The sequence below is a fragment of the Brassica oleracea genome, chromosome C3 (genome assembly GCF_000695525.1).
Source record: "Brassica oleracea var. oleracea cultivar TO1000 chromosome C3, BOL, whole genome shotgun sequence".
Classification (NCBI taxonomy): Eukaryota; Viridiplantae; Streptophyta; class Magnoliopsida; order Brassicales; family Brassicaceae; genus Brassica; species Brassica oleracea.
The window spans coordinates 28,252,055-28,264,114 of NC_027750.1; the positions used below are offsets into that span (position 1 = coordinate 28,252,055).

Consider the following 12,060-nt stretch of genomic DNA (forward strand, 5'->3'; position numbering starts at 1 on the left):
AACAAAAAAAGCAGAGTAAGTTATGAACTCTGATAAATACAACTAACAATGATTTTTGTTTACATATTACCCTTCAAATAAAAGATAAACAAACACAACCACAACAGGAGATACAAGAGACAATCCCGACAGACACAAAAACAGCAACAACATCTCCACCTGCTCACTCTTCTTGTCTTATAAAAATAGCTTACATACCCAATGTCAACATGCCAATGCTATTGTATTCTTATGAGAAATACATAAATTCGTTTAAAACTCATTAAAGCCCAAATACTCAGAATTGTCACTCATTTTATAGTTATTTCTACAAGTCTTCATGTATTTGTTTTAAAGGTCCGGTAAGAGAAACAAGTTTAAAAATAAAATAAAAACATATAATAAACATAATAAAGATAATAAAAGTTATTACTTAATACCCTTGTTCAAAAACGTGTTTTCCGCGTCCGATTACTCGCCGAGAAAACGTAACTCTGTCTCTCACTGTGGCGATTTAGCCTGATTCGATTGGTTAATCAGTAAAAAATAAAAAAGTTCATCATTTTGTTGATTTCAAGTTCAAAATCACGATTTATAATACAGATATGATATACCTAAGTCAAAATGAACAAGATTAAAAAGAAAAAAATGAAGAAAACGCAAAAAAATGAAAAAAAAAGTCGGATGTGGAATGCAAGTCGACTGTGAAACTGCAGGTCTAACATTGAAGATGAGGGCACTCCGGTAATTTTATTCATTAGCCCTAGAGTTTACATTAAAACACCAAAACGCAGTCACCTGCTATCGAACCCTGCATACCATAGTGTGTTAAACATAGACACTCACCACTAGACCACATTAGAATAGTGATTTACCTAAACAAATCAATTATTATAGCCAAAATTAATCGATGATTAAATTATGATTAATCTCTGATTTTTTCATTAGGCGCTAGGCCCAAACCCGCCGCACGCGTAGCGCCTAGGGAGTTTCGGAACAAGGCTTAATACACACAACTTACACAACTAAACTGGAGAAAAAATATCCAGAAACAAAAAGTACTCTGAACAACTTTAATATAATTTATGTACTCTCAACAGTACAAGAAACAAATTAAAAAGACAAACAAACAGTAAGTCTCAGTGACACAGCAAACAACAACACGGACTATATCAATCACATTACTAACACAGTTTAGTCCTTCATAAGTGGAGAACAATGCATACACAGTTCATCATCACAACTTTAACCCTATAACAATAAAAAAAAACTTGAAAAACAACTCAAAACACAAAATTCACAACTACAATAACCCTAGCAAATATTGAGATGAAACAAAAACTCTGTCTACAACTCCGCGCTTGCGCAGGGGCAATGCCCCTAGTAACTAGCGCGGGGGCAATGCCCCTAGTAACTTTGAAAACCAGGAACAGTTTATACGAGTACTTCTATTTTAATAATAGAAATGTTAGCATCACTTCTCTCTAAACTGGTTGGCTGATTGTCCTAATTTCAAGTGTAGAAAACTATCAAAACTGCACAAGTCAGTCTTAGCTTTACGATCTCCTCCAGTACTTGTGGACTTCTATAACGGAGATTAAAGCATTCCTGAGAAATTATCATAACACTACTACTGTTTACTTTATACTATTTTGCATACCAATACAAAATTGGGAAATTGCACTCTATATCACAAAAAAACAATTATAATTCAATATCTAACAAATTGACCTAAGTTCTACACATAGACAGTGTATTTTATATAATAATACGATTATGCCCTTCTTCATAACCGGTACAACCTGCAACAAGAATTATATTAACTAATAAATGGTTAATGTAAAACAATAAATCGTGGTCTTATACTTTTCACACATCACTCTCTCATAAGTTTTTATTTACTAAAATTGGGGAAGGTGGATAGTTTCATTGAAGGACACTGAGATGTCATCGATGGCTTCATTGGCGACGTTCTGTTAAGAAGAAGACCGTTTACGAAAGCTTGATCGGTGACGGAAAAAGATGCTCCTCGGATTCTAAGAACGATGGTCGTGTGAAAACGATGGTATGGGACCTCAATTAATGTTTGACGTTTGACCAGTGAATATATGGATGTGTCATGCTTTTCGAATTTATATGGTGATGAAGAATAACAATGGTGGACCAGTAAATGTGTATTGTCTAGAAAAAAAGGATGAGGTGAAGAAGATGAAGTTGCAGACTATACTATATTCGACATAATTATAGTATAGTATGTATTCTTTATTACGGTTATTTATGTAAGGTTACTATACTATTAGATATAGTGTTCTATTCTTTACGTTTCTCTATATTATTTTCTTTATGTATGATTGTTTGTAATATAAAATTTAGTTTCATCCTAATGTTTCACAAATGTTAGGATCATGTCTAGTTCAAAGATGTTATTTTCATCAACAAATGCTCTTATTTTTTTATACTATTTTACATATGATGTTCAACTAATGTAAATAAAACATACATTTATATATTATTTTATATAAGATCCATACTATGTATTATTTATTGAACAAGTAAATGTGATTTTAAATGTAATTTATAGATTGTATTTGAGTTTATAGGATCTTAGCTAGGGTTTAGATTTACTAAGTAGGGGTTTGACTATAGGAGGATTCGGTGGTTCATTATTTACGTATGTTGTGTTACATCTATATTATATTTGCATTATCTATAGAATTATGTTATATTTGAAGTTACTTACTATACTGTATATTTGTTTTCCATTCTGTTTGACAGTGTGTTACCTTTTTCTGCATATGGTAAATAAATTGGTGACGTTGCCTTCGGTCTCTCATTAAACGACCACGTCATTTCTACCAGTAACCGGCAACTTGTATGTTGAAAGGACAAAACCAGATTTTTCTTTGCCTAAATATTAGTGAATTAATTATGTCAAAATCATTGATATATTCTTCGTTTCCATTAGTGTTTTGTATATTGAGCAAATTCTCCCTATAAAATTAGCAAGAGATATATAGACTTATATTATAGTGTTTGAGATTCTCTTAGAGGCTAACCTAGTCTGAGAAAACAAGAAAGTGGACTACAAATCCTATATGATTCCGCTAATCTATCTATCCTCCAGAGGGTAGAGCTACGACGACATGGATGTTAGCAGGGCCACTAATCATATGAGGCCCAAACAAGTCGAAAACGTCACTTCTCAACGAATCAGGTTTATTTAAATTACTACGAGTGCATAGCGCAAGCATGTCACTTGAGAAAAAGACTATTAAAAACAAAAACAATTGAAAATGGGATTAAACTGTTTATATTCTTTTATGCTAAAAACATTTTTAAATCACTTATTTTGTTTGGATTAAAATTGTGAAAAGACCAGATTCTGAGCATATTATTGCAAATCAAAGACTTGAATTGCCACCGATCATCTCAGTACTTCGCCGGTCTGCCGGAGATTTTTCGTGCTCTCTCTCCGGTGATCGCCGATGGCGGTGTTTCCTATCGGCTCTCACTTCGCGCCGCCGCACAAATTGACGAAGAGACACGCCGTCGCGACTTCATCTCGTCTCTGCCTCTCGACCAGATTGCCGCAAAGTGTCTCCCTTTCGAAACTATCTGGAGTTGCAAGCTCGAGATTGTGCAGACACAGTGTTCTCGTTAGAGCTGAGGACAAGACAAGGAACTCTTCTTCACCTTCTCTCGAAGAACAGTCGCAACCAATAGATGAGTCAAAGCTTGAGGTTCGAGTTTCTTCGATACCGTCAAATTCAATTTTGACAAGTACCCATCTCCTCGTTTGATGCTATATGACTGAATTGGCTTCAAAGGATGAAACTTTACGTTTATGTTTGGTTAAAGTATTTATATGTATGATCAGCAGGATTTGATGGACTCATGTGACCCTATTTGTTCGGTTGATGAACCTAGTTCGACCTACTTTGAAGCTAACTACCAGCCAAAGACAGATGTAGTCAAAGCTATTGCTGTTCTTGCGGCAGCTCTTACAGGAACAGCTGCTATTAATCATTCCTGGGTCGCTGCTAATCAGGTTCTTTCCCACGACCCCTCCTTTTGGTTTTCAAACTCAAAATGCTTATAGATGGACAGTGTAATGACACAGGATGTTGCTATGGCACTGTTGTTTGGAATAGGATACGCAGGGATCATCTTCGAAGAGTCTTTAGCTTTTAATAAAAGTGGAATAGGACTTGTGATGGCTGTGAGTCTCTGGGTTGTGCGGAGCATAGGGGTAAGTAAGAGAGTTAAGTAACTTACTAGTTGATGTTTGTTGGATATTATTTAATTATATATTCCTTGTAACAGGCTCCTTCAGCTGAAGTAGTTGTTTCAGAGCTTCAACATGCAACAGCCGAGGTAAGTGAGATTGTGTTTTTCCTACTCGGCGCAATGACTATTGTGGAGATAGTTGATGCTCACCAAGGATTTAAGCTTGTTACAGACAATATCACCACTCGTAAGCCAAAGACGCTTTTATGGGTGGTTAGTGGTTTAATCTCTCTACCTTGAAATATATCAGCTTCAGTCTCTCCTTCTTCAAGGGTTTAGTCTTACTTAGTTTACTTATGGTGTTGCAGGTCGGCTTTGTGACTTTTTTCCTCAGTTCGATTCTAGACAACCTGACCTCTACCATTGTCATGGTTTCTTTACTCAGGAAACTGGTTCCTCAATCAGAGTACCGCAAGTATGAACACTTTTTTCTTTGTGCTCCTGTTACTTAGTTTCTTGGTTAAGTTGCTCATGATAGATATATAGACCTTAAGATTCTCAAGGATCCATATTTGTCCTGTAATATTACTCTGTTTTGGTGTTCAGTATTGTGATCACATTAACGTTAATGTTCACGCTTAATAACAAATGGCAGACTTCTAGGAGCTGTTGTGGTAATAGCAGCAAATGCAGGGGGAGCATGGAGTCCAATAGGTGATGTTACTACGACCATGCTATGGATTCATGGTCAGATATCCACCTTGCCGACTATTCAGGTTCTCCTTCTCTTCTGAGATAATCACATAAAGTTTATCAGAGTTCCTAAACCGGTTTCATTAGTCTAGGTTTACAGGCTCACAGTTTATTAAAGAACAACAAATGTTTAGAAGTAGGTTACATGCGTAAGCCCTGAAGTCAAATTGTAAGCCTGGTTCATGGTTTTGTTAGATGGATAAAGAGCTTGATTCTGCTAGAGGCTAGATTCTGATATTGGAACCTTAAGGAGCTGTCTGTATATATATATTCCTAATGGAGGTTCACTTGATTTCTTTTCAGGGCCTTTTTATACCTTCGGCCATTTCTCTCGCTGTTCCACTAGCCCTCATGTCCTTGTCCAGGTGAAAAACTCACGTCATTGGCTTCTATTGTCTCTTAAATTGTTTTTCACCGCAGAGCCTGATTGATGTAAGTTTTTGCTTTCTTCCTCAGTGAGGTAAATGAAAGAGGACAGGACTCATCAGATGTAATGGCTTCTGAAAAGATGGCTCCAAGAGGGCAGCTAGTTTTTGGAGTTGGCCTTGGGGCGTTGGTTTTTGTTCCAGTCTTTAAGTCTCTAACTGGACTGCCTCCTTACATGGGCATCTTGTTGGGTCTTGGAATTCTTTGGATCTTGACAGACGCCATTCACTACGGTGAATCCGAAAGACAAAAGCTCAAAGTACCTCAGGCCTTGTCACGAATCGACACACAAGGCGCTCTGTTTTTCCTTGGGATTCTATTATCCGTTAGCAGGTACTAAATCAACTGATCATCTCCACACTCTGATCTTCTTGAAATCTTTTGTGCTGATCTTTCCTCTTCTTGTGTCAGCCTTGAAGCAGCTGGGATCCTGCGGGAGATTGCAACCTACCTTGATGCTAATATACCCAATGTTGAGCTAATAGCAAGTGCAATAGGTGTGGTGTCAGCAATCATAGACAATGTTCCATTGGTTGCAGCGACTATGGGGATGTATGATCTCACATCATTCCCTCAAGATTCTGAGTTTTGGCAGCTCGTTGCATTCTGCGCCGGCACTGGGGGTTCAATGCTAATCATCGGTTCTGCTGCTGGTGTGGCCTTCATGGGCATGGAGAAAGTCGATTTCTTTTGGTACTTCGGAAAGGTAATGACATAATCTTTTCTCTTTGTCTGAATCTCACCCAACAACACAACATAGCATTAAACTTACTCTTGAGGCTCCTTGCAGGTCAGTGGTTATGCTTTTGCTGGTTATGCTGCTGGTATCGCCGCTTATCTAGCACTTCAAAGTCTTCATTTTTCGATCCCAACAACGGTGGCTCAGATCCCATTTCTCACTGGCTCGTAAGCTGCATCAATCTCTATGCTTATCTTCTATATACAAAAAGAAAACAGGATAAAGGCAAAATCTCTGTCTGGCTGCATAATAACACGTCAGTAAACCAAACTATGTAAATTGTTTCATATACACACTCGAATGTATGATTAGTACAGAATGAATCATCAATAAGATTATATCCATTTGGAGTTTTCTTATGTGCATCAATGTAAAGTATTAAGCCTATAGTTTGAGAAAAACAAACTCTTCAATGGCAGAAATGTCTCCAATCTTCTTCAAAGTTTCTTTGCTAGGTTGCTCATCTACACCAATAGCCATCACCGCTTGCTTTCCAGGAGCTATTCTTCCAACGCTCATGAAGCTCACATTCACGTTTTCATCTCCCAAGATGCTACCAACTTTACCAATCATCCCAGGCTGATCAACTTGCCTGCACAGAATCACACTCCCTTCTAAACTCACATCCACTCCGAACAACCCCACTTTGGTTAGGCTTGGAACTCCTTGTTTCACTCTGCCTTGTACTTTGATCTCTCCCGACTCTGATAAGGCGCTGGCAAATCTTGATTCAACATTTGCGATCCTAACAGTTATGTATTCTATTGGATCCTCCGGTGAGCCGTCTAGAACCATACGTTCTTCTGAGATTTTGACTCCTCGTTGCTTAGCAACGTAGTCTGAGTTAACCAGGTTTATGAATACGCTGGAGATGGGTTCAATGAGTCCCTTTATGACCATGGCACGGAGAAGTCTTGTGTCGAGATCATCAGGAGATCTTGAAGAAGCGTAAGTCACTTTCACAGCGTCCACACCGCTTCCACCGGTTACCAGTTGTACAGCCAATCTCCCAAGCTTCTCAGCTAGCACAACATACGGTTTCAGCTCCCTCAACACCTAAAACAGATAATTCACATAACAATGTCAGAGAGTTTGCATCACAAGTCAATAAACATTAATTAGAAGTTACCTCTGGTGGAACCATTGGTGCATTGACCGCAGTAGCAGCAAGTTCTCCTCTCAAAGCTCCAACAACAGCTTCAGCGATTTCAACCGCCACTCCTTCCTGAGCCTCCATAGTACTGGCACCAAGGTGAGGCGTGGCGGTCACACTCTCATGCAACACCAGTTTGTTGTCTTTAACAGGCGGCTCCACTGTGAAAACATCAAGAGCCGCCTGAGCGACAATACCAGAGTCAAGAGCCCTCAAGAGAGCATCCTCGTCGATAACTCCACCCCGAGCAACGTTGACAATACGCACTCCTCTCTTCATCCTCGCAAAGGTCTCGTCATTCAGCATCTTGGATGTAGCAGCGGTGAGAGGGAGGTGCAAAGAGATGAAGTCTGCAGTTGAAATAGCTACTTCAAAGCTAACTAGCTCCACACCTATGGCTCGTGCACGATCCGCCGGTGCGTAGGGATCGTGTGTGATGACATGCATCCCGAGCCCTCTGGCTCGCCTAGCAACCTCCGAACCAACTTTACCAAATCCAAGAACAGCTAGAGTCTTCCCTACAAGTGAAACACCAACATACTTGCTTCTCATCCACTTCCCTGCAGCAACCATTAAACACATGCATTTTATTTTATTTTAATATATTTGTAAAAAAATATCAAAAAATTATTCCATAACTGAAACCACACACTAGGCTCCAGTCGATGAAAAAAAATTATAGTGAATTCTTTATTCCTCAAAATTTATACTAGTTAAGTTGAATTTTTGGTAAATTTATTGATAGGTGGATCTTTTGCAAGTCTGGAAGAAAAAAATGAACAAAAATCTCTATTTTTTTATTTTTCAGTTCCTCAGATGAAAATTTATATGACTTGATAGCGAAAATACATACATTTTAGTTGAGCTAACTACCTCTGGTAAAACATATACATTTCTACGGTGTCTAAAAATCGGTCTAGGCGATGACTTACTGGACAAATCGGGTTGGGTTTGAGCGAAACTATTTTTTCAAACCAATTTTTTATGGGTTTAGGCATTCAAAAAATAAGCATTTCTACATTTCTTATCGCAATTTCTCAGATAAGCTCTCTGATGGCGAACTTATGAACTCACCAGCTTTGATAGAAGCATCAGCTTGAGCTACATTCCTAGCCATGGCCGTTAAAAGCGCGATCCCATGTTCGGCAGCAGCCACCGTGTTAGCAGTCGGAGCATTAACAACCAAACACCCGTACTCCGTCGCCGCAGCCAAATCAACGTTATCGATCCCAACGCCAGCTCGTCCCACAACCTTAAGCCTCCCTCGAGAGGACTCGAACACGTCTCTCCCGACCTTCGTGCCGCTCCTCACGATCAGCGCATCGCACAGCGAGATCTTCGTGCAGAGCTCCTCGACGCTCAGATCGTAAGAGCAATCCACGTTGGCGTGCTTTTTGAGCAGGTCTATCCCCGCTTGGCCGAGCTTCTCCGCCACGAGGATCGTCGGTTTTCCTCCTCCTGCGGCGGTAACGAGGATGATCCGACGCCGGTTGAATTCTTTACGGTGGATGGGGAAGACGGAGGGAGTAGTAGTGTGTATCCTCGAGGAGAAGAGGGATGATAGACCAAGAGGCGTCGCCATCGACTGTGGCGGGAATCTTGGAAGGGTGTAAGCAGAGGTGTATGTATCGTCGGCAACAGAAGAGTAGAGATATGGATTTTTGGGTTTTGTGGGGTTTTAATATGTTGTGGTTGGATTGCGCCAGATTCTTTGTCCACTTTGCCCCATATCCTCACTGCGTGGTTGATTTTGAAGCACTTTATAAACAAAAATTTTAAATTTAATTTTTTTTTTTTTGACATCTTTCAACTTAACATTTAACTAGAGCTTGACCCGTGTGACCACACGGGTGTTTATGTAACGATTTATGTATATCATATATTTTGTTAATGTATCGTGTTATATATATATTTTTATTTATTTATTAAATGTGTATTGGAGCAGTTATGTAAATATACAAAAAGATTAGATGTATATATATATATATATATTGACATTTCTTTCATATTTAATTGTACGATTGAAATGTATTATTAGTATATTATGCGTTTAGGTCACAAGTTACAACTATTCTAAAAATCCAATTGGAAGGGATATAAATTGACCCGCCTATTTTAACTAAAATCATGGGAATAAAATTAATTTTATATTCAAAATATGAAGCTGATATTGCTGGAATATTTCTTTTTTATTAAAAAAATTGATGATAATATTCCAAAAAGTTTATAATAAAAAAAGTTTGAACATAAGTGAATCACGTCTAATATATATGCAAAAAATTTTATTGGTAAGTTATAGTAATAAGCATTAATTTTGTTTATATATGGTAATATATACGTATTATAAGACCAAAAGCGTGGAAGCTAACTTTTAAATTGTTTTGGTTGTTGCCGAGCACTACGTCCAAACTATCCGCCCTAGCATTAATTTTGTTTATATATGGTAATATATACGTATTATAAGACCCAAAGCGTAACCATATATACGTATTATAAGACCCAAAGCGTGGAAGCTAACTTTTAAATTGTTTTCCATAGTTTAGGTTGTTTCAATAGTTTGTTAATATTTGTTTCGATAGTTTGTTAATATAGGTGTATTTTAAAGTTGATTTAATTACATTTAACTCAATTTATTTAAGGAAAACACATTAATCTAACTGAAAAGGACAAACATTAAAATAGGAAATTCAATTTAATTCTTTGGCATGAAAGTGTAATTAAATTTAAAAACTAAGGGGTATTTTTAATGGGACATTTGCTAAAAACAACCTAAATATTCAAGTCAAACCTAAAAGTGTACCACACTTCCAGTCAAATGCAAAGCCAACCTAAAGGGATAGTGAAAGTACTATTTAACCTTTATGACCAAACAAAAAACAAGAAATATATTTTACGTTTTTATCCTTCGGAAGTCTACACGTAATAAAAGAAGTCTACATATATATAGACTTCCTACGAAGTCTACCTTATAGACTTATTTTGGAGTTTACACTCTAATTTGATCTAATAATTTAATTTTGAAAATGTATAAAAATAATTATTGTGATATTTTTAACTAATCATCAATATAATTGATAATATGAAATAAATAAATTAAAATTTCATATAATTGAACAATTTTGAAGAATATATACTAATTTGGTTATCATGTATTAGACAATGTTCATAGTTTAGAAACAAAAGGTTCTAACATGTTATATCTTTTAGTGGTTGATTTCATAGGGTTAGATTTTAGATTTTGTTTTGATTTTTTTTATTAACTTTATAAATCTGCATATTAATGTTTAGTAGTTTATATTTTGTATAATTGAGACTTTTTGATTATCAAGCAAAACATTTAGAGTTTGAAATTTGTGGTTTAGGGTATCGTAGACCTACAATAAATTCTATTTATTTGAAGACGCCTTTTTAGTCTATATTTTTCAATTTTTTTTTACAAAAAATCATTATATCTTATGTTATTTATTTCTAACAATATTATCTTTTTTTGTAAGCATTATCACTCATGGATTTCATTTCTCCTCTAAAAATGTAAGTTTTAGATTAATAGATTTTAAATATGTATTTATATGTTTATATGCAAATAAATTTATAGATCAAGCTCTGTGCATTAATTTGCTACTAGTTTATCTTATAAATTATATTTTGAAAAATATTTTCAGATTTAAAATTATTTTTAAATTTCAAAATGTATAGATTTTTTCAGATCTGAAAATTATCAGACAGTGTAGACTTCCAAAGAAGTTTACTAAAGCTAGTAGACTTCATATGAAGTTTACTAAACCACAAAGTCTAAGCAGACTTCATTGGAAACCTACAAAAATATTACTTTAATTCTTTTCTATGTTTTTTAATAATTTTATCTTGTTTTGCAGTTATTTTGTTTTTCCATAGTTGTTTTCTTCTCCTTCCAAAAATGTAAGGTTTACATCTATAGATTTTAAATATGTGTACTAGTATTTATGTTAAAATAAAGTTACATATTCAAATTCTATGTCTTTAATTATTACTATTTTATCTATTAAATTATATTTTTAAAAGTTTTTTAGAATTTAACTTATTTCAGATCTAATTTTTTTTTGATAGAGTAAAGTTCAAATGAAGTCTACTTAAAAGTTAGGGCTGGTAGACTTGAAAAGAAGTCTATAAGCCTTGAATTTTAAGCATATTTCATTAGAAGCTTAGTCAAAATATGATTTTAATTTTTAATCTTTTTTGCAGGTATTCTCTTCCAAAGTTTTAAAATCATCTTCCCAAAAATGTAAGCTTTACATATATTCATTATAAGATATTTTGTGTTTATAATGAACTAAATTTAAAGATTCATACTTTATGTTTTTGCTTTGTTACAAGGATGGCAAAAAAAACTATTTTTGAAATATCTTCAAGAACAGAATATTTTCAAATTTTCTAAATGTACACTTTTAGATATGAAAACTTTACGTCAGTGTAGACTTCAACTAAAGTCTACTAAACAATAACTTTACGTAGACTTAATAAAAAGTCTACTAAAATATGATTTATTTTTTTATCTTATGTTTTTCTCATAACTCTATCTTATTTTGCAGGTACTTTTTTCAAGACTTTATTTGAGGCATCAAGATTATGAAAAATCAAACATACTCAAGAATACTTTTTAATATATTGCTCTGTAATAATTTCTCATAATAAAATATTAATTTTTAAATAATTGTTTAATGCATAATCTATAAAGATTGTATTCATTTTTAGTTGTGTTTCACTTGTATGATATTATTAATTTTTTGTTAGATATCAATTTTTT

General features: G+C 35.3%; 2 protein-coding genes across 3 annotated transcripts; one reads left to right on the top strand and one right to left on the bottom strand.

Moving 5' to 3' along the window:
- Positions 1 to 3,239: 3,239 nt before the first annotated feature.
- LOC106335112 (Na(+)/H(+) antiporter NhaD-like) lies at positions 3,240 to 6,479 on the top strand. 2 transcript variants are annotated; one of them, XM_013773541.1, is made up of 10 exons: positions 3,240 to 3,719; positions 3,857 to 4,027; positions 4,100 to 4,228; positions 4,303 to 4,479; positions 4,575 to 4,681; positions 4,862 to 4,982; positions 5,263 to 5,324; positions 5,416 to 5,718; positions 5,797 to 6,091; positions 6,176 to 6,479. In XM_013773541.1, the coding sequence occupies exons 1-10, from the start codon at positions 3,465 to 3,467 to the stop codon at positions 6,293 to 6,295; spliced, it is 1,740 nt and encodes a 579-aa protein (XP_013628995.1). In that variant the 5' UTR covers positions 3,240 to 3,464; the 3' UTR covers positions 6,296 to 6,479. The 2 variants fall into 2 exon arrangements, with proteins under 2 accessions (XP_013628995.1, XP_013628996.1); XM_013773542.1 differs by having other exon boundaries at positions 3,251 to 3,719; positions 3,860 to 4,027.
- Positions 6,386 to 8,978, bottom strand: LOC106335111 (D-3-phosphoglycerate dehydrogenase 3, chloroplastic). Its single transcript, XM_013773540.1, has 3 exons — positions 8,352 to 8,978; positions 7,254 to 7,837; positions 6,386 to 7,180 (listed from the first exon to the last, which is right to left on the bottom strand). Exons 1-3 carry the CDS (start codon positions 8,857 to 8,859, stop codon positions 6,509 to 6,511), a joined length of 1,764 nt encoding a protein of 587 aa, XP_013628994.1. The 5' UTR covers positions 8,860 to 8,978; the 3' UTR covers positions 6,386 to 6,508.
- Positions 8,979 to 12,060: the final 3,082 nt, after the last annotated feature.

Bases quoted from the DNA above. Each gene is read 5' to 3' on its own strand.
- LOC106335111 (XM_013773540.1), bottom strand. From the start codon at position 8,859: ATGGCGACGCCTCTTGGTCTATCATCCCTCTTCTCCTCGAGGATACAC. The intron at 7,838-8,351 runs GTGAGTTCATAA...TGGTTGCTGCAG, and splicing joins TGATGCTTCTATCAAAGCTG to GGAAGTGGATGAGAAGCAAG. The intron at 7,181-7,253 runs GTAACTTCTAAT...TATCTGTTTTAG, and splicing joins CACCAATGGTTCCACCAGAG to GTGTTGAGGGAGCTGAAACC.
- LOC106335112 (XM_013773541.1), top strand. From the start codon at position 3,465: ATGGCGGTGTTTCCTATCGGCTCTCACTTCGCGCCGCCGCACAAATTG. The intron at 4,480-4,574 runs GTTAGTGGTTTA...ATGGTGTTGCAG, and splicing joins CAAAGACGCTTTTATGGGTG to GTCGGCTTTGTGACTTTTTT. The intron at 6,092-6,175 runs GTAATGACATAA...GGCTCCTTGCAG, and splicing joins TCTTTTGGTACTTCGGAAAG to GTCAGTGGTTATGCTTTTGC.